At 61.2% G+C, this 20817-nt stretch overlaps 1 protein-coding gene across 3 annotated transcripts; it reads left to right on the forward strand.

Moving 5' to 3' along the window:
- The first annotated feature begins 1669 nt into the window (after positions 1-1669).
- SYT3 (synaptotagmin 3) lies at positions 1670-19710 on the forward strand. Of its 3 annotated transcripts, none has more exons than XM_080609283.1 (10): positions 1670-2081; positions 2901-3034; positions 4760-4923; positions 6130-6484; positions 7210-7756; positions 11639-11759; positions 13226-13397; positions 14104-14233; positions 14920-14995; positions 19300-19710. In XM_080609283.1, exons 3-9 carry the CDS (start codon positions 4770-4772, stop codon positions 14989-14991), a joined length of 1551 nt encoding a protein of 516 aa, XP_080465409.1. In that variant the 5' UTR covers positions 1670-2081; positions 2901-3034; positions 4760-4769; the 3' UTR covers positions 14992-14995; positions 19300-19710. The 3 variants fall into 3 exon arrangements, with proteins under 3 accessions (XP_080465409.1, XP_080465407.1, XP_080465408.1); XM_080609281.1 differs by lacking the exon at positions 19300-19710 and adding an exon at positions 15669-16332; XM_080609282.1 differs by lacking the exon at positions 19300-19710 and adding an exon at positions 15669-16332 and having other exon boundaries at positions 1670-2072.
- The last annotated feature ends 1107 nt before the right edge of the window (positions 19711-20817 follow it).

Genomic DNA, 20817 nt, shown 5'->3' on the forward strand with positions numbered 1-20817 from the left:
CCCCTATATGGGTGACCCCACCCCAGGAACCCCTCTATAGGGGTGCCCCCCTCCCCATAGGCATCCCCCTATACGGGTGTGCCTCATCCCATAGGGACCCGCCCCCCCCCATAGAGGCGCCCCCCCCAATGGGGTCTCCCTATAGTTTGTTCCACCCCCTATATGTGCATCCCATAGGTGCCCCCCCCATAGGGTCTCCCTATAGTTTTTTCCACCCCCTATATGTGCATCCCATAGGTGCCCCCCCCATAGGGTCTCCCTATAGGCCCAGCCCCCTCCATACCTGCTTCCATATGGAGTGTCCCCATAGGGGTGCCCCCCCCCTCTTTCCATAGGTGACTCCCCTACTCTATAGGGACCCCAATAGACATGTTCCCCTCCCACCATAGATGTCCCCCCCGTTATAGGGGCATTCCCCCTCCCCAGAGTTGCCCACTATAGGTGCCCACTAAACATCCCCCCCAACCCTATAGATTCCACCTCATAGAGGTGCCCTACATCAAGGCCCCCTCCATAGGCATGCCTATAGGTTCCCCCCACCTATAGGCTCCCCTGCATAGACATGCCCCCCCTATAGCTGCCCCCCCCGGAGCTGTCTACCACAGATATCCCCTGTAGGTTCCCCTACACCCTATAGATTACCCTCCATAAAGGTACACCCATATGTGCCCCCTATATGTCCCCCCCGCACCCTATATGTTCCCCTCAATGCTACAGGTCCCCCTATAGGTGCTCCCTATAGGTGCCCTCCCACCTTATACGTTCCTCTGCATCCCATAGCTGCTTCCCCCATAGGTCCCCCCCCCATCGTGCCCACCCGTATAGGTCCCACCACCACCCTATAGGTCCCCTCCTATAGAATTCCCCCCCATAGGGTCCTCTCCTATAGAATATATACGGTGCCCCTATATATAGGGGTACCACCCCTATAGATGCCCCCATATGCCCCCCCCCAATATGATCCCCTCGACCCTATTTAGGTTCCCCCCCACAGGTGACCCCTATAACGTCCCCCCTACCCTATAGGTCCCCCCATACGTATCCCCTGTAGGTATCCTCCCTCCTTATATGTTCCTCTGCATCCCATAGCTGCTTCCCCCATATAGGTCCCACCACCACCCTATAGGTCCCCACCTATAGAATATATAGGGTGCCCTATATGGTAGGAGCACCACCCCCTATAGGTGCCCCCTATATGTCCCCACCACCCCATATGATCCCCTCGACCCCTATATAGCTTTCCCCCCTATAGAGGTGCCCCCTATACATCCCCCCCACCCTATACGTCCCCCGAACCCTATAGATCCCCCCCATACATATCCCCTATAGGTGTCCTCCCACCTTATACGTTCCTCTGCATCCCATAGCTGCTTCCCCCATAGGTTCCCCCCCAGCCTGCCCCCAATATAGGTCCCACCACCACCCTATAGGTCCCCTCCTATAGAATTCCCCCCATAGGGCACTCTCCTATAGAATATATAGGGTGCCCCTATATATAGGGGCACCACCCCATAGGTGCCCCCTATACGTCCCCCCCCCCCATGATCCCCTATATACCCTATATAGGCTCCCCCTCCATAGAGGTGCCCCCTCCCTTGGGGGGGTGTTAATCCTATAGGCCCTATAGGCCCCGCCCCCTCCCCTATAGCCCCGCCCCCCCCATAGGGGTGTCCCTCCCCAGGCAGCCGCTCGGCTCCGCTCGGGCTAGTTCGGGCCGGTTCGGAACCGTTCGGGACCGTTCGGGAGGGTTCGGGGCCGCCACGAGCGGGTTCGGCTCCGATCGGGCGGGTTCGGCTCTGTTCGGAACCATTCGGGAAGGTTCGGGACCTCCAAGGGGCGGGTTCGGCTCCGTTCGGAACCGTTCGGAACCATTCGGGAGGGTTCGGGACCGCCAAGGGGCGGGTTCGGCTCTGTTCGGAGCCGTTCGGAACCGTTCGGAAGGGTTCGGCTCCGTTCGGGCGGGTTCGGCTCCCTCCAGCCGGGTTCGGTTCCCTTCGGCTCCGTTCGGGAGGGTTCGGCTCCTTTCGGCTCCTTTCGGCCGGGTTCGGCTCCGCTCGGCCCGGTTCGGCTCGGTACGGCAGGTGAGCGCGGGCCCGGCCGGGGCTGGGGGGAGCCGGGGGGCGCTGCTGGGGGGGGGGGGGGGGGCAAATTTGGGGGAGGGGGGAGAATTTGGGGGGGGGGTCTCTGTGCATGGCGGGGGGGGAGGCGGGGGGGTAAAGGCGGGGGGGATCCCCTGGGGGGGTCGGGAATTGGGGGGGGGGGGCTGCAGTGGGGAGGGGGGGGGGGCAGGGAAACGGGAGGGGGGGATTTGGGGGGGGGGGGAATAGAAATGGGGGGGCTGCAGGTATGGGGGGGAGGGGGAATTTTGGGGGGTGAGGGGGGATTATCGGGGGGTGGGGGGGAATATGGGGGGGTAAGAGGGGATATGGGGGGCAGGGGGGATTTGGGGGGGGCTGCAACGCTGGGGGGGGGCTGCCTGTGCTGGGTGTAGGGGGGGGCAGATTTGGGGGGGCAGTGGTCAGGCTTTGGGGGGCCAGGGGAGGGTCTGGGGGGGGGCAATAGAGGAGCAAGAGGGGCAGGTGTGGGTTGGGGGGGGCAGGTGTGGGGTTGGGGGGGCAGGTGTGGGGCTGGGGGGGCAATAAGGGAGCAAAGGAGGGGGGCAGTTGTGGGGCTGGGGGGGCAATTGTGGGGCTGGGGGGGGCAGTAGAGGAGAAAGGGGGGGCAATTGTGGGTTTGGGGGGGCAATTAGGGGCCGGGCGGGGGCAATTAGGGGTACACCCCCCCCCAATGATGGCAGTCCAATGCGCAGGAGGGGGAAGGCCCCCCCCCCCTTGCACATAAGGGGGGGGGGGTCCCGATGCCCCCCCCCCCCCCAAATCCCATCTCTCCCCCCCCTGCAGGAGGCCGGTGCGCGGGGGCCCCTCGTGCGACCCCCCCCCCAGACGCTGCATGGCCCGGCCCCGGCCCCGCCAGGCCCCCGCGCCCCCCCCCCGCACCCCGCTGACCCCCCCGGCCCCCCGGAGCCGCCCAGCAGGTGATGGCGTCGCACGGGAGCTTGCACGAGGGGCGGAGGGTGCACGGGGGGGGCGTGCAAGGGGTGTGGGGGGGGTGTAACGGGGTGCAGTCGTGAGCACAGCCCCGTGCACGCGTGCAAGCACAGCCCCGTGCACAAGTGTGCACAGTTGTGAGCGCAGCTGCGTGCACGAGCAGAGCCCCGTGCACACTTGCAAGCACAACCACGTGCACAATCGTTAGCACATCCCCGTGCACACGTGCAAGCACAGCCCCATGCACAAATGCAGCAGTGTGCACCGTCATGAGTGCCGCCGCGTGCACGAGCACAGCCCTGTGTGCACATTTGCAAGCACTACTGCATGCACAATCATTCGCACAACCCCACGCGCACTGGCATGCACAGCCCCATGTGCAAATGTGACTGCGTACGGGATCGTGAGCACCACTGCATGCACGAGCACTCCCCATGCACAAGCATGCCCTGTGCACGCTTGCAAGCACTGACACATGCACAAAGCCATGCACAATCGCAAGCACGGCCCTATGCATGAATGCAATGGCACGTGCAGTTGTGAGCTCCGCTGCATGCACGAGAACAGCCCTGTGCACACTTGCAAGTCCAGCCACGTGCACGTCCCCATGCACACGTGCAAGAACAGCCCCATGCATGAATGTAACGGCATGCACAATCGTGAATGCCACCGTATGCACAAGCACAGCCCCATGCACACTTGCAAGCACTGTCACAAGCACAATTGTTAGCACCTCCCCATGCATGCTTGCAAGCACAGCCCCGTGCACGAGTGCAACTGCATGCACGATCGTGAGCTCCACCGTATGCACAAGCACAGCCCCATGCATGAATGCAATGGCATGCGTGATTGTGAGCACCACGTGCACAAGCACAGCTCCGTGAACACTTACAGGCACTGCCATGTGCACAATCATCAGCACGTCCCCATGCACACTTGCAAGCACAGCCCCATGCACGAATGCAATGGCGTGCACAATCATGAGCACCATCATATGCATGAGCACAGCCCTGTGCACACTTGCAAGCACAACAATGTGCACAGTTATTAGCACGTCCCCTTGCACACGTGCAAGCACAGCCCCCTGCACAAGTACAACCGTATGCATGCACAATCACGAGCTCCACCGCATGCATGAGCACGGTCCCATGCATGAGTGCAACAGCATGCACAATCATGAGTACCACAGCATGCACAAGCACAGCCCTGTGCACACTTGCAAGCACTATCACATGCAAGCATAGCCCTATGCACGAGTGCGACAGCATGCACAATTGTGAGCATGCTCACAAGCACAGCCCCATGCACATTTGCAAGCACTGCTACGTGCACAAACATTAGCACAAACCCATGCACGCTTGCAAGCACAGCCCCCTGCACAAATGCAACAGCACGCATGCTTGCAAGCGCCGCCGCATGCATGAGCACAGCCCTGTGCACACTTGCAAGCACTACCACATGCACAAATGCAATGGCGTGTGTGATTGTGAGCACCACGGCATGGACAAGCACAGCCTTCTGCACACTTGCATGCACAACCACCCACACGAGTGCAGCACCATGCATTGCACAGCCCCACACCCCCTCGCACGCACCCCCTTGCGCACCTCGGGCCCAATCCCGAGGGGTTGGGGATGGGGAGGGGGTGTTGGGGGCGTGCAAAAGCACTGCCCCCCCCCACCCCCACCCCCACGTCCCGGTGCCCCCCGCAGGCGGGCGGCCATGTCGGGGGACTACGAGGAGGACGTGTGCCGCAGCGCCCTGCGCCTGGTGCAGGAGCTCTGCTTCGCCCCCCGTGCCCGTGCCCAGCACCAGCAGTGCCTGGAGTTCACCGACCTCCTGCGGCACCGCGGGCACCCCCGGCCTGCCGACGCTGGTGAGGGGGGGGGCCCTGAGGGGAGGGGCAGGCTCAAGAGGGTGGGGGGGGTCCCAAGGAGGGTGGTGGGAACCCAAAGAGGGTCGGGGGGGTCCTCAAGAGGTTGGTGGGATCTCAGGGAGGGTGGTGGGAACCCAGAGAGGTGGTGGGGTCATCAAGAGGGTGGTGGGACCCTAAGGAGGGTGGTGGGGGTCATCAAGAGGGTGGTGGGACCCTAAGGAGGGTGGTGGGGTCATCAAGAGGGTGGTGGGACCCTAAGGAGGGTGGTGGGGTCATCAAGAGGGTGGTGGGACCCTAAGGAGGGTGGTGGGGTCATTGAGAGGGTGGTGGGACCCCAAGAGGATGATGAGACCCTAAGGAGGGTGGTGGGGTCCTCAAGAAGGTGATGGGACCCCAAAGAAGGTGGTGGGAACCCATTAGGGTGATAGGATCCCAAGAGGGTGATGGGGAGCCCAGGAGAGTGATGGGACCCCAAGAGGGTGGTGGGACCCTAAGGGGATGATGAGACCCCCAAGGAGGGTGGTGGGGTCTTCAAGAGGTTGGTGGGACCCTGAGAGGATGGTGAGACCCTAAGGAGGGTGGCGGGAACCCAAGAGGGTGATGGGATCCCAAGAGGGTGATGGGGAGCCCAGGAGAGGGATGGGATCCCAAGAGGGTGGTGGGACCCTAAGGAGGGTGGTGGGATCCCAAAGAGGGTGGTGGGACCCCAAGAGGGTGGTGGGGTCCTCGAGAGGGTGGTGGGACTCCAAGAGGATGATGAGACCCTAAGGAGGGTGGTGGAGTTCTCAAGAGCGTGGTGGGACCCTAAGGAGGGTGGTGGGAACCCAATAGGGTGATAGGATCCCAAGAGGGTGATGGGGAGCCCAAGAGGGTGGTGAGACCCTAAGGAGGGTGGTGGGATTCTCAAGAGGATGGTGGGGTCCTCAAGAGGTTGGTGGGACCCGAAGGAGGGTTGTGGGCACCCAAGAGGGTGGTGAGACCCTTGGGAGGGTAGTGAGACCCCGTAGAGGGTGGTGGGGTCCTCAAGAGGGTGGTGGGAACCCAAGAGGGTGGTGGGAACCCATTAGGGTGATAGGATCCCAAGAGGGTGATGAGGACCCCAAGAGGGTTTTGAGGACCCCTGGAGGGTGTCAGGGACCCCCAGAGGGTGACGAGGACCCCCGGAGGGTGACGGGGACCCCCCCGGGGCATCCCCCCCACCCCCAGACATCTCGGTGAGCCTGCTGTCGGTGATCGTCACCTTCTGCGGCATTGTGCTGCTGGGCGTCTCGCTCTTCGTCTCCTGGAAGCTCTGCTGGGTGCCCTGGCGCGACAAGGGGGGTGCGGGGGCCGCCCCCCGCAAGGAGCCCCCCCACCCGGCGCCCTTCGGGGAGCCCGAGCGGGGGGAAGCGGGCGCCGAAGCCCCCGAGCGCTCCTACCTGGACATGGGGTCCTGCCCCGAGGCCGCCCTAAAGCTGAGCCAGACGTCGCCCGAGCTGCCCCTGGAGCGCGACGGGGCCGGGGGTGCCCTGCCCAGCGCCACCTCCCAGCAGCAGGTGGCGGCGCTGGGACACGGGGGCAGGTGGGGACGGGGACGGGGGGGCGGGAGGATGGGGGGTGGGGGGCTGGGGTGGGAGGGGATGGGGTGGGGAGGGAGGTGGGGATGGAGTTGGGTTGGATGGGGATGGGGCTGGGATGGGGATGGGGATGGGATGGGATGGGATGGGATGGGATTGGGATTGGGATTGGGATTAGGATGGGGAGTGAGATGGGGATGGGGTTGGGTTGGGTTGGGTTGGGTTGGGTTGGGTTGGGTTGGGTTGGGAGGGGGATGGGATGGGAATTGGGAAGGGATGGGATGGGATGGGGATGGGAATTGGGATGGGATGGGGATGGGGATGGGGATTAGGAAGGGATGGGAATTGGGATGGGTTGGGATTGGGATGACGATGAGCATTGGGATGGGATGGGGATGGGGATGGGAATTGGGATGGGATGGGATTGGGAGGACGATGAGGATTGGGATGGGATGGGATAGGGATGGGATGGGATGGGGATGGGATGTGATGGAATGAGGACTGGGATGGGATGGGGTGGGATGGGGATTGGGGATTGGGGATTGGGGATGGGGAGGGGATGGGAATAGGGTGGGGACTGGGATGGGGACGGGGTGGACATGGAGACGGATGGGGGCTGCATGACATGGGGACAGGGCTGGCACAGGGGTGGGATCCACAAGGACACATAGGGGTGGCTGGGGACCCCACCCCAGCTCCACCACCGGGACCACCCGTTTTCCCCCCCCAGACACCCCCCGGCCCCCCGCCCATCCAGCCCGGACCCCCCGAACCTCTTCGAGGAGAAACCCGAGCAAAGCACCAGCATCGGCCAGATCCAGCCCGAGCTCTACCAGCCCGGCGAGGGCGACGCTCGGCGCGGGGGCGCCGGGGGAGCCGGGGGGGGGACGCCCTGCGGGCGGCTGAGCGTCGCCCTGCGCTACGCCTACGGCACCGAGCAGCTGGTGGTGCGGGTGCTGCGCGCCCGCGACCTCCCCGCCAAGGACGCCAACGGTTTCTCCGACCCCTACGTCAAGATGTACCTGCTGCCCGACCGCAAGAAGAAATTCCAGACCAAGGTGCACCGGCGGACGCTCAACCCCGTCTTCGACGAGACCTTCAGCTTCGGGGTGCCCTTCGCCGAGCTGCCCGCCCGCCGCCTGCACTTCAGCGTCTACGACTTCGACCGCTTCTCGCGGCACGACCTGATCGGGCAGGTGGTGCTGGATAACCTGCTGGAGGCGGCCGAGCGCGACGGCGAGACGCCCATCTGGAGGGACATCCTGGAGGCCACCGCGGTGAGGCGGCCGCCGGGGGGGGGGGGGGAGACGGGGGGACGCTGGCGGGCTCCGGCGCGGGTGTGTTTGCAGCCGCAGGTGCCCGCATGTTTGCGGATGTGTTCACGGGATGCGTTTGCGGCCTCGGTTGAAGATGCATTTGCACCTTTGGTCTCACGTGCATTTGTAGGATGCATTTGCAGATGCGTTTGCAGCCTTGGTTGCAGATGCATTTGCACCTCTGTTCTCACATGCATTTGCAAATGCATTTGCAGAATGTTTGCAGGTGCATTTGCACCTCTATTCTCACATACGTTTGTAGATGCATTTGCAGATGCATTTTCAGGATGTGTTTGCAGCCTCAGTTGCAGGCACATTTGCACTGCTGGTCTCACATGCATCTATAAATGCATTTGTAGGATGCATTTGCAGATGCGTTTCCAGCTTTGATTGCAGATGCGTTTGTACCTCTTGTCTCAAATGCATTTGCAGATACATTTGCAGATGCGTTTTCAGATGTGTTTGCGAGAGATGTTTGCAAGACACCATTTGTAGATGCATTTGCAGATGCATTTGTGGGATGCGTTTGCGGCCTCAGTTGCAGACACATTTATACCTGTGGTCTCACATGCATTTGTAGTGCATTCACTTGCAGGTGCATTTGCAGGATGCCTGTGTAACCTTGGTTGCAGATGCACTTGTACCTTGTCTCACATGCATTTGCAGATATATTTGCAGATGCATTTGCAAGACACGTTTGCAAGACACCAATTGTACATACATTTGCAAATGTGTTTCTAGATGTGTTTGCAGGATGCGTTTGCAGCCTCGATTGCAGATTAATTTTCACCTCTGGTTTCATGTGTATTTGCAGGATGCATTTGCAGATGAATTTGCAAGACATGTTTGCGAGACACCATTTGCAGATGCATTTGCAAATGCATTCATGGGATGCATTTGCAGCCTTGGTTGCAGATGCATTTGTACCTCTTGTCTTGTGTTCATTTGCAAATGCATTTGCAGATGCGTTTGCAAGACATGCTTGCAAGACACCAATTGTACATACATTTGCAGATGTATTTGTAGGATGTTTGCAGGATGTGTTTGCAGATGCGTTTGCAGGATGCATTCGCAAATGCATTCATGGGATGCATTCGCAGCCTCAGTTGCAGATGCATTTGCACCTCTGGTCTCACATGGATTTGTAGGATGCATTTGCAGATGAATTAGCGAGACGTTTGCAAGACACCATTTGCAGATGCATCTGCAGATGCTTTTGCCAAATGCATTTGCATCCTTGATTGCAGGCAGACTCATTTGCACCTTTGGTCTCACTTTCATTTGTAGATGCATTTGCAGGATGTGTTTGAGTGTTCATAGGATGTGTTTGCAGATGCGTTTGCAGCCTTGGTTGCAGGTGCATTTGCACCTCTGGTCTCATGGATCTGTAGATGCCTTTGTGAGATTTGTAGATGCATTTGCAGATGCGTTTGCAGGATGCATTTTCAGAATGTGTTTGGAGCCTCGGTTGGAGATGCATGTGTACCTCTGGTCTCACATGCATTTGGAGATGCTTTTGCAGATGCATTTGAAAAATGCATTTGCAGATGTGTTTGCGGGATGCATTTGCAGATGCATTTGCAGCCTCATTTGCAGATGCATTTGTATCTCTTGTCTCAATTGCATTTTAAGATGCATCTGCAGTATGTGTTTGCAGCCTTGATTGCAGATGCATTTGCACCTCTGGCCTTACATGCATTTCCAGATGTTTTTGCAGATGCAGATCCGTTTGCAAGACATGTTTGCAAGGCATTATTTTTAGATGCATTTGCAGGATGCATTTGCAGGATGCACTTGCAGCCTTGGTTGCAGATGCGTGTGTACCTCTGATCTCACACGCATTTGCAGGTGCATTTGCAGATAAGTTTGTAAGACACCATTTATAGATGCATTTATACCTCTGGTCTCACAAGTATTTGCATACATTTGCAGGATGCGTTTGCAGCCTCAAATACAGATGCATTTGCACTCTGGTCTACCTTTATTTGCAGATGCACTTGCAGGTGCATTTGCAGATGTTTGCAAGACATGTTTGCAAGACACCATTTGTAGACGCATTTGCAGCTCTGGTCTCACATGCATTTGAGGATGCATTTGCAGAATGTGTTTGCAGTCTTGGTTGCAGATGCATTTGCTCCTCTGGTCTCACATGCAGGTGCATTTGGAGATGTGTTTGTGATAAATGTTTGCAAGACATCATTTGTAGGTGCATTTGTAGCTCAGGTTTCATTAGCATTTGTAGATGTATTTGTAGATGCATTTGCAGGTGAATTTGCAAGACATGTTTGCAAGACATCATTTTGTAGATAACATTTGCAGCTCTGGTATTACATGCATTTGAGGATGCATTTACAGAATGTGTTTGCAGGCTCGGTTGCAGATGCTTTTGTACCTCTGGTTTCACATGTGCATTTGCACGATGCATTTGCAGATGTGTTTGCAAGACATGTTTGCAAAACATCATTTATAGATGCATTTTTATCTCTGCTCTCACATGTATTTGCGGACACCCTTGTAGATGCATTTGCAGGATGCATTTGCAGGATGCATTTGCAGCTTCAAATGCAGATGCATTTGTACCTCTGGTCATCCATACATTTGCAGATGTATTTGCAGGATGCGTTTGTAAGATGGGGTTGCAGGATACAATTGCAGCCTCATTTGTAGATGCATTTGCAGCTCTGGTCAGTCTTGCATTTGCAGCTGTGTTTGCAGATGCATTTGCAGGATCTGTTTACAACCTCAGTTGCAGATGCATTTGTCCCTCTGGTCTCACATGCATTTGCAGATGCATTGCAGGATGCATTTGCAAGATACATTTGCCACCTCATTTGCAGATGTATTTGTAGCTCCATTCACACATGCATTTGATGCTCCAGTCACATGTGCATTTGCAGATGCATTTGGGGATGCATTTGCAGATGCGTTTGCAGCTCCAGTCATACATGTATTTGCATATACATTTGCATGCATTTCTTGTCATGGATACATTTGAAAATGTATTTGGAATACACATTTGCAGTCTCACTTGCAGATGCATTTGCAGTCTGCTTTGCAGGTGAATTTGCAGCCGCAGTTGAAGGCGCGTTGGCAGATTCACTGGCAGTCTCATTTGCATTTGCAGTTCCACTTGTAGATGCATTTGCAGAGGTGTTTGCAGCCTCATCTTAGATGCACTTGCTGCTCCAGTTGTGGGTGCATTTGCAGATGCATCACGGCCTCGTTTGCAGATGCATTTGCAGCTCCAGTTGCAGGTGCATTTGCAGCTCCAGCCCTACATGCACTTGCAGATGCCTTTGCAGCTGTGCTCATGGATGCATTTCCGGGTGCATCGGCAGATGCATCGCCAGCCTTATTTGCAGATACATTTTTCCTTCAGCTACAGGTGCGTTCATAGATGCATTTGCAGCGCCACTCGCAGGTGCATTTGCAGATGCGCTTGCAAATGTATCATCAGTCTTGCCCGATGCGTTTGCACCTCTGGCTGCGCTTGCAGCCTGGGTTACAGACGTGCGTGCGCGTTCGCACGTGCATTGGCAGCCTCATTTGGAGGTGTGTGTGCAGTTCCAGTCCCGGAGCGGGAGCTGAACCCCAACCGGAAGCATCCCCTATCTGTGACCTCTGACCCCCCTGTGACCCCTGACCCCATCGACCTCTGACCCCACTGTGACCCCTGATCCCTTTGCTTCCTGTCCCCAAACCTGGTGCCACCCCCAACCTCCCCCGTGCCCTTTGCCCCTTGACCCGTCCCCAAACCCGATGCCCTTTGACCCCACTGATCTTTGACCCCATGACCTTTGACTCCACTGACCTTTGACCCCTGCTGACCTTTGCCCCTGGCAGGAGAAGGCAGACCTGGGGGAGGTGAACTTCTCGCTGTGCTACCTGCCCACGGCCGGGCGCCTCACGGTCACCGTCATCCGCGCCTCCAACCTGCGCGCCATGGACCTGACCGGCTTCTCGGGTGAGAGGGGACACGGGGACCCGTGGGGACACGGCGGGACACGGGGACGCGGAGGGACGTGGGGACAGGTGGGGACATGGGGACAGGTGGGGACACGGGGATGTGGAGGGTTATGGGGATGTGGAAGGACGTGGGGACATGGAGGGATATGGGGACACTGAGGGACATGGGGACCGGTGGGGACATGGGGACTGGTGGGGACATGGGGACACGGTGGGACATGGGGACAGGTAGGGACACAGCGGGACACGAGGACATGGTGGGACACAGGGATGTGGAGGGACACGGGGACAGGTAGGGACGTAGGAACCGGTGGGGACACGGTGGGACATGGGAACATGGCAGGACATGGGGACATGGTGGGACATGGGGACGTGGTGGGACACGGGGACACCAACCTGCCCCTTGGACCTCTGACCAACTTCTTGGGTGACTGGGGACATGGGGACACCTCCTGCCCCAAGGATGTCACCAGCTTCTCCACCAAACGGGGAACAGGAGGACATGGGGGGGGCATCAGGAGGACATGGGGACACGGGGGACATAAGGACGCTGGGGGACATAGGGTCTCCAATTTGCCCCCATGAGATGACCATGGGGTGGCTGCAGGGCACCACGGGATGGCCACGGGGCTCTGTAGGACACTATGGGATGGCCATGGGGCTCTGTAGGACACCATGGGATGGATGTGGGGCTCTGTAGGACACCATGAGATGACTGTAGGGCACAATGGGATGGCCATGGGGCTCTGTAGGACGCTATGGGATGGCCATGGAGCTCTGTAGGACACCATGGGGTGGCCGTGGGGCTCTGTAGGACACCATGAGATGACTGTAGGGCACAATGGGATGGCCATGGGGCTCTGTAGGATGCTATGGGATGGCCATGGAGCTCTGTAGGACACCATGGGGTGGCCGTGGGGCTCTGTAGGACACTATGGGATGGCCATGGGGCTCTGTAGGACACCATGGGATGGCTGTGGGGCTCTGTAGGACACCATGAGATGACTGTAGGGCACAATGGGATGGCCATGGAGCTCTGTAGGACACCACGGGATGACCATGGGACACTATGGGATGACCATGGGGCTCTGTAGGACACCATGGGATGACTGTAGGGCACAATGGGATGGCCATGGAGCTCTGTAGGACACCATGGGATGGCTGTGGGGCACCATGGGATGACTGGGACACCACGGGATGGCCATGGGGCTCTGTAGGACACCATGGGATGGCTGTGGGGCACCATGGGATGACTGGGACACCACGGGATGGCCATGGGGCTCTGTAGGACACCATGGGATGGCTGTGGGGCACCATGGGATGACTGGGACACCATGGGATGGCCGTGGGGCACCATGGGATGGTCGTGGAGCTCTGGGGTGCCATCGAGCGGCCGTGGGGCTCTGCGGGGCACCGTGGGGCGGCCGTGGGGCTTGAGGGGGTGCCGTGGGGCTGCCCCCCCAGACCCCTACGTGAAGGCCTCGCTGATGGCGGAGGGCCGGCGGCTGAAGAAGCGCAAGACGTCCATCAAGAAGAACACCCTGAACCCCAGCTACAACGAGGCGCTGGTGTTCGACGTCCCGCACGAGAGCGTGCACCACGTCAGCCTCACCATCGCCGTGGTCGACTACGACTGGTGAGGGGGTCGGGGCCCTCGCGCGAGGGGTCTTGCCCCATATCGGGGTGATCCCAATCACGTCGGGGTCCCCTTGGTGGGCACGGGGAGTGTTTGGGGTCCCCGGACACTTGGGTCCTCATATTGGGGTGACCCCTTGACATCTTGGTTCCACTGGGGGGCATGGGGAGCTTTTAGGGTCCCCAGGCACCTGGGTCCCTGTACTGGGGTGACCCCTTGATATCTTGGTTCCACTGGGGGGCATGGGGAGCTTTTAGGATCCCCAGGAACCTGGGTCCCCATACTGGGGTGACCTCTAGACATCTGGATCCCCTTGGTGGGCAGAGGGAGTATTTGGGGTCCCTGGGCACTTGGGTCCCCATATTGGGGTGACCCCTGGACATCTGTGTCCCCTTGGTGGGCATGGGGAGAAATTGGGGTCCCTGGGCACAGGGGTCCCCATATTGGGCTGATCCCAATCACATCTGGGTCCCCTTGTTGGGCACAGGGAGCATTTGGGGTTCCTGGGCACTTGGGTCCCCATATTGGGGTGACCCCCGGACATCTGGGTCCCATTGGTGGGCACAGGGAGCTTTTGGGGTCCCAAGGCGCACACGTCCCCACTTTGGGGTTTCCCCTGGACACTTGGGTCCCACCGATGGTCACGGGGGGCTTTTGGGGTCCCGGGGTGTCCCCGGTCCCCTGGGTGCCACCGTGGCTCCCGCAGCATCGGGCACAACGAGGTGATCGGGATGTGCCGGGTGGGCAGCGACGCCGAGGGGCCGGGCCGCGAGCACTGGGCCGAGATGCTGGCCAACCCCCGCAAACCCATCGAGCACTGGCACACCCTGGTTGAGGTGAGACCCCCCCCCGGCACCCATGGGACCCCCCCAGCACCCATAGGACCCCCCTGGCACCCATGGGAACCCCCAGCACCCGTAGGACACTCCCAGTACCCATAGGATAGCCCCAATGTCTATAGGATCGCCTGGCTCCCATGGGACCCCTTAGCACCCATGGGACGCCCCAGCACCCATGGGACTCCCCTGCATCCATAGGACCCCCCTGGCACCCATAGGAACCCTCACCACCCATAGGACCCCGCTCAGTACCCATAGGATATCCCCAATGTCTATAGGATTGCCTGGCTTCCCTGTGACCCCTTGGCACCCACAAGACCCCTCAGCACCCACGGGACCCCCTGGCACCCATAGGACCCCCCAGCACCCATGGGACCCCCTGGTACCCATAGGACCCCCCTGGCACCCATAGGAACCCCCAGCACCCATAGGACACCCCCAGCACCTATAGGATATCCCCAATGCCCATAGGATAGCCTAGCTCCCATGAGACCCCCCCAGCACCCATGGGATCCCCCAGCACCCATGGGACACCCATAAAGTGTCCCCGTCTCTGTGTGAGTGTCCCCTTGGGAGGGTCCCCGTCCCCAGGCAAGGGTCCCTGTCCCTACGCGAGTGTCCCCATCCCGATGTGGGTGTCCCCATGTGAGTGTCCCCGTGCGAGTGTCCCCGTCCCCGTGCAGGAGAAGGCGCTGGGGCTGGCGGCCAAGGGGGCGGCGCGGGACAAACCCAGCATCGTGGTGGAGCCCGACTGAGCCGGTACTGGGAGCACTGGGAGCACTGGGAGCGGCACCGAGGGCACTGGGAGGGAGTGGGGAGGCACCGGGCCATACTGGAGAGCACGGGGCAAACTGGGAGAGGGCACTGGGAGTGCTCTGTACCATACTGGGAGGTTACTGGGGCATGCTTGGGGCCACTGGGCCATACTGGGAGAGCACTGAGCCATACTGGGAAGGTTCTGGGTCATGCTGGGAGGGTACTGGGCCATACTGGGGTGGCACTGGGCCATGCTGGAGGGCACTGGGCCATACTGGAGGGGACACTACTATATGGGGCCATAATGGGAGGGCACTGAAGTGTAAGTGTGGGTCACTGGGCCATACTGGGAGGGCGCTGGAGAGCATGTGGACATACTGGAAGAGAACTGGGCCATACTGGGAGGCTGCTGGGTCATACAGGAAGGGCATTTTACCATACTGGGAAGCACTGGGCCATACTGGGAGGGCCACTGGACTGTACCAGGGGCCGCTGGGCCATACTGAGGGTCATTGGGCCATACTGGAGGGCACTGGGCTATACTGGGGGGCTCTGGGCTGTACCGAGTGGGCACTGGGCCATACTGGGAGGGTGCTTTACCATACTGGGAGGGCACTTTACCATACTGGGGGGCACTGGGCCATACTGGGCAGGTGCTGACCCCTCTCTCCCGCAGGCGGCGGGGCCGGCCCGGCCGGGGGGGCCCCACACCGAAGCCATAGGGGCCCCCCCGGGCCCCCGGCCCCTGCCCTGCACGACAAGGGGGGGCCCGGCCCCCCCCCCACTGTGAACCCCGGCGCCTGGGGGGGGCCTGGAGGGACCCAGGAGCCCCCCCCCCGTGTGTGAATGTGGGGGGGGGGGGCACCCCCCATGTGTTTCTATGCCCCCCCCCCCGAAAAAAACCCATGTGTTTGTATGGGGGGGGCCCTCAAAATCCTCGTGTGTTTTTAGGGGGCCCCCCCCCCGTGTTTGTAGGGGGGGGGGAGGTGTCTGGGAGCCCCCCCCGAGCCCTCCTAATGTCTGTGTATGGGGCCCCCCCTAAATGTCTGTGTATGGGGGTGCCCCAACCCCCCCCACACACCCCAGTGTCTGGGGGGGGCTCCCAGTATCCGTGTATGGGGGTGCCCCCCCGCCCCCCCCCCCCCAGTGTCTCTGTATGCCCCCCCCCCAATGTCTGTGTATGGGGGGGGTCCCCCAATGTCTATGTATGGCCCCCCCAAAACCCCCCTGTCTGTGTATGGCCCCCCCGATGTCTGTGTATGGGGGAGCCCCCCCCGATGTACCCGGGGCCCCCCCAAAGCCCCCCTGTGTCCCCCCCCTCACCCCCCCCCCCCACCGTCTGTGTCTGCGTGCGGGGCCGGGGGGGCCCCAGAAGCCATAGCCCCCCAATAAACCCCAGGAGCCGCCTGCGCCTGCCTGCGCCGGGGACGGGGACACGGGGACACGGGGACACGGGGATATGGGGTTATGGGGACACGGGGATATAGGGATATGGGGATATGGGGACATGGGGATATGGGGTTATGGGGACACTGGGATATAGGGACACGGGGATATGGGGTTATGGGGACACGGGGATATGGGGACACGGGGATATGGGGACACGGGGATATGGGGACACGGGGATATGGGGACATGGGGACACAGGGATATAGGGACGTGGGGACAGGGGGTTATGGGGACACAGGGGTATGGGGACATGGGGACATGGGGATATGGGGACATGGGGATATGGGGACACAAGGATATGGGGACACGAGGATGTGGGGGCATGGGGACATTGGGGCATGGGGACACAGGGATATGGGGACACGGAGACGGGGGCACGGGGTTATGGGGGCATGGGGATATGAGGACATGGGGACACCGGGTCACAGGGATATGGAGTCACGGGGATATGGGGGCACAGGGAGATGGGGACCTGGGGACACGGGGATATGGGGGCACAGGGACACGGGCACGGGGATATGGGGACATGGGGGCACAAGGGCATGGGGCCACAGCGATATGGGGGCACGGGGATATGGGGGCTCATGGACATGGGGATATGGGGACACAGGGACACAGGGACATGGGGGCACAGGGACACGGGGACATGGGGGCACGGGGACACGGGGACATGGGGGCACAGGGATATGGGGACACGGGGACACGGGGACACGGGCACAGGGACATGGGGTCACGGGGATATGGGGACATGGGGATGGCAAGGAAATGGGGACAGAGTGTCATGGGGTTATAGGGGCATGGGGATACATGGACAGAAGGACATCGGGACACGGGGACACGGGAGCGTGGGGATATGGGGACACCGGGATGTGGGGACACTGGGACATGGGGATGTGGGGGCATGGACACGGGGACTCAGGGACAGGGATATGGGGACACGGGGACACAAAGATGGGGGCATGGCAGCATGGGGACACCGGGACAGAGGGACACAGGGTTATGGGGACACGGGAACGTGGGGGGACAAAGGGACATGGGACACGGGGATATAGGGGCACGGGGACATGGGGGTGTCACAGGGACATGGGACACGGGGATATAGGGGCACAGGGACATGGGGGTGTCACAGGGACATGGGCACACGGGTGTGGGGACGAAACACAGGGATTTGGGGACACAACACGATGACACGGGGTCACAACACGGGTGTGGGGACACGGGGCAAGGGGACGTGGGGTAGGGACGGGGACATGGGGACACCGATCTGGGGACACTGCGGGGCACAGGGGTGGGGACACACGTTTATGGGGACGTGGGGGCACGGGGACAAGGGGACAAAGCACTGTGGGGATGGGGGGACGTGGTGACAAGGGGGTGGCAAACGGGGCATGAGGTGGGGACACGGGGCTGCAGGGGTGGGGGGACATCGGGGTGGGGGGAGGTGGGGGACACGGGGACATGGGGGTTTGGGGACATGGGGGGGCACTGAGCTGTGGGGACACGGGGACGTGGGGACACGGGGACGCGTGGTTGTGGGGACACGGGGATATGGGGACATGGGGATATGGGGACGTGGGGATATGGGGACATGGGGATATGGGGACACAGGGATACGGGGACACAGGGATATGGGGACACAGGGATATGGGGACATGGGGATATGGGGACATGGGGACACGGGGATATGGGGTTATGTGGACACGGGGATATGCGGACACGGGGACACGGGGATATGGGGACATGGGATATGGGGACATGGGGATATGGGGACATGGGGACACGGGGATATGGGGTTATGGGGACACGGGGATGTGGGGATATGGGGACGTGGGGACACGGGGATATGGGGACATGGGGATATGGGGACATGGGGACACAGGGATATGGGGATATGGGGACACAGGGATAGGGGGATATGGGGACATGGGGACACATGGTTGTGGGGACATGGGGACATGGGGATATGGGGACACTGGGACATGGGGATATGGGGACATGGGGATATGGGGATATGGGGACACGGGGACATGGGGATATGGGGACATGGGGATATGGGGATATGGGGACACGGGGACACGGGGATATGGGGACACGGGGACATGGGGATATGGGGATATGGGGACACGGGGACATGGGGATATGGGGACATGGGGATATGGGGATATGGGGACACGGGGACACGGGGATATGGGGACACGGGGACATGGGGATATGGGGACATGGGGACACATGGTTATGGGGATATGGGGGCACGGGGGCATGGGGACACAGGGATATGGGGACACAGGGACACATGGCTATGGGGACACGGGGATATGGGGATATGGGGACACTGGGACATGGGGATATGGGGACATGGGGATATGGGGATATGGGGACATGGGGACATGTAGCTATGGGGACACGGGGATATGGGGACACAGAGACACATGGCTATGGGGACACGGGGATATGGGGATATGGGGACATGGGGACGTGGGGACATGGGGACACAGGGACATGGGGGACATGTGGCTATGGGGACACAGGGACACACGGCTATGGGGACATGGGGATATGGGGACACGGGGACACACGGCCGTGGGGACACGGGGATATGGGGACACGGGGACATTGGGACACGGGGCTATGGGGACATGGGGACACCGGGACACGGGGCTATGGGGACACGGGGACACAAGGACACAAGGACACGGGGACACGTGGCTATGGGGACACGGAGATACGGGGACACGGGGGACACCCAACGTGGGGTCGCAGCGCGGGGTCCCACGCTGGGCGTGGCCCCGCCCCCTCCCCGGCCCCGCCCCTTTCCCCCCTCCCCCTCCCCACCTCCCCCCCCCCCCTCCCCGAGGCAGCGCCGCCGCGCTCGGGCTGCTGCTGAGCCCGAGCCGAGCCGAACCCGAGCCGAGCCGAGCCGAAGGCAGCCGAAGGCTCCCGAACCCGGACCCGAAGGCGGCCGAACCCGAACCGAGCCCGAGCGGAGCCGAACCCGAGCCGAACCCGAGCCGAACGGAGCCGAACGGAGCCGAACCCGAGCCGAGCGGAGCCGAACCGAGCCCGAGCGGAGCCGAACCGAGCCCGAGCGGTGCCGAACGGAGCCGAACCCGAGCCGAACCGAGCCGAGCGGCGCCGAAGCCGAGCCCGGACCCCAGCCGGAGCCGGAGCCGAAGCGGAGCCGGAGCGGAACCGGAGCCGAACCGGAGCGGAACCGGAGCGGCCCCGGCGCCCCTGGAGCGCGGCGGGGGCTGAGCGCGATGCTGCGGCCCGGCCCGGTGAGTGCGGCCCCGGGACCCCAGTACAGACCAGTGCCTGCATCCCTCCCAGTATAGACCAGTGCCTGCATCCCCCGCCCAGTACGGACGAGTGCCTGCATCCTCCCAGTACAGACCAGTTTCCCTGCACCCTCCCAGTACAGACCAGTGCTTGCATCTCTCCCAGTATAGACCAGTTTCCCTGCATCCTCCCAGTATAGACCAGTGCCCCTGCATCCCTCCCAGCCCAGCCCAGTGCCCCTCCATCCCTCCCAGTTCCCCTGCAGCCCTCCTGGGAGGGACCAGTTCCCTCCTTTGCGTCCCTCCCAGTACAGACCAGTCCCCCCCGTTGCATCCTCCCTGCCCAGGCCAGTCCCTCATCCACCCTCCCAGTATGTCCCAGTCCCCCCCCGACATCCCCCCAGTATAGACCAGTCCCTGCCCAGCATCCCCCAGTACGGACCACTCCCCATCTTCCTCCCCCCCAGTATAAACCAGTCCCCACCTCCGATTACAGCCCAATCCCCCCAGTACGGCCCAGTCCCCTCCCGGTATAACCCAGTCCCTCCCTCCATCCCCCCCAGTACAAACCAGTTCCCCCCCCCGACCCCTCCCCCGCACTCTGGGGACCCCCCCCTATGAGGGGGGGGGCAATTTGGGGGTCCCCAATTTGGGGGGGGGGGGGGATGTGCAGCGCCATGGCGATGGTTGCCGCGGCGACGGGAGCCCATGGAGATGGGGGGGGGCGACGCGGCAGGGGGATGCGGTGAGGCCTGACCCCCCCCCGAGCCTCTACAGGGGCTTCCCCCCTCCCCCCCCCCCCAGCCCTATAGACGCTATAAGGACCTATAAGGGCCTTGCTGGCGTCTCTGCCAGCCCTATAGGCCCCCCCCCCCCGGTCCTGCTGGCGTCCCCCCCGGCCCTATAGGGGCTGTAGGGCCTCTCCTGCCACCCCTCCCTGGTCCTATAGAAGCTATAGGGGCTGCCGATCCCCTGGCATCCCGCCCATCCTATAGCCCCCCCCCCCCCCCCCAGCTCCATAGGGGCTCTCTGCCCAGCCTCTCTCACCCCATAGGTCCCCCCCCGGCCCTATAGGGGCAGCCCTGGGCCTCCTCTACCCCA

Source organism: Anser brachyrhynchus, assembly GCF_964034855.1.
Source record: "Anser brachyrhynchus genome assembly, contig: SCAFFOLD_335, whole genome shotgun sequence".
Taxonomy (NCBI): Eukaryota; Metazoa; Chordata; class Aves; order Anseriformes; family Anatidae; genus Anser; species Anser brachyrhynchus.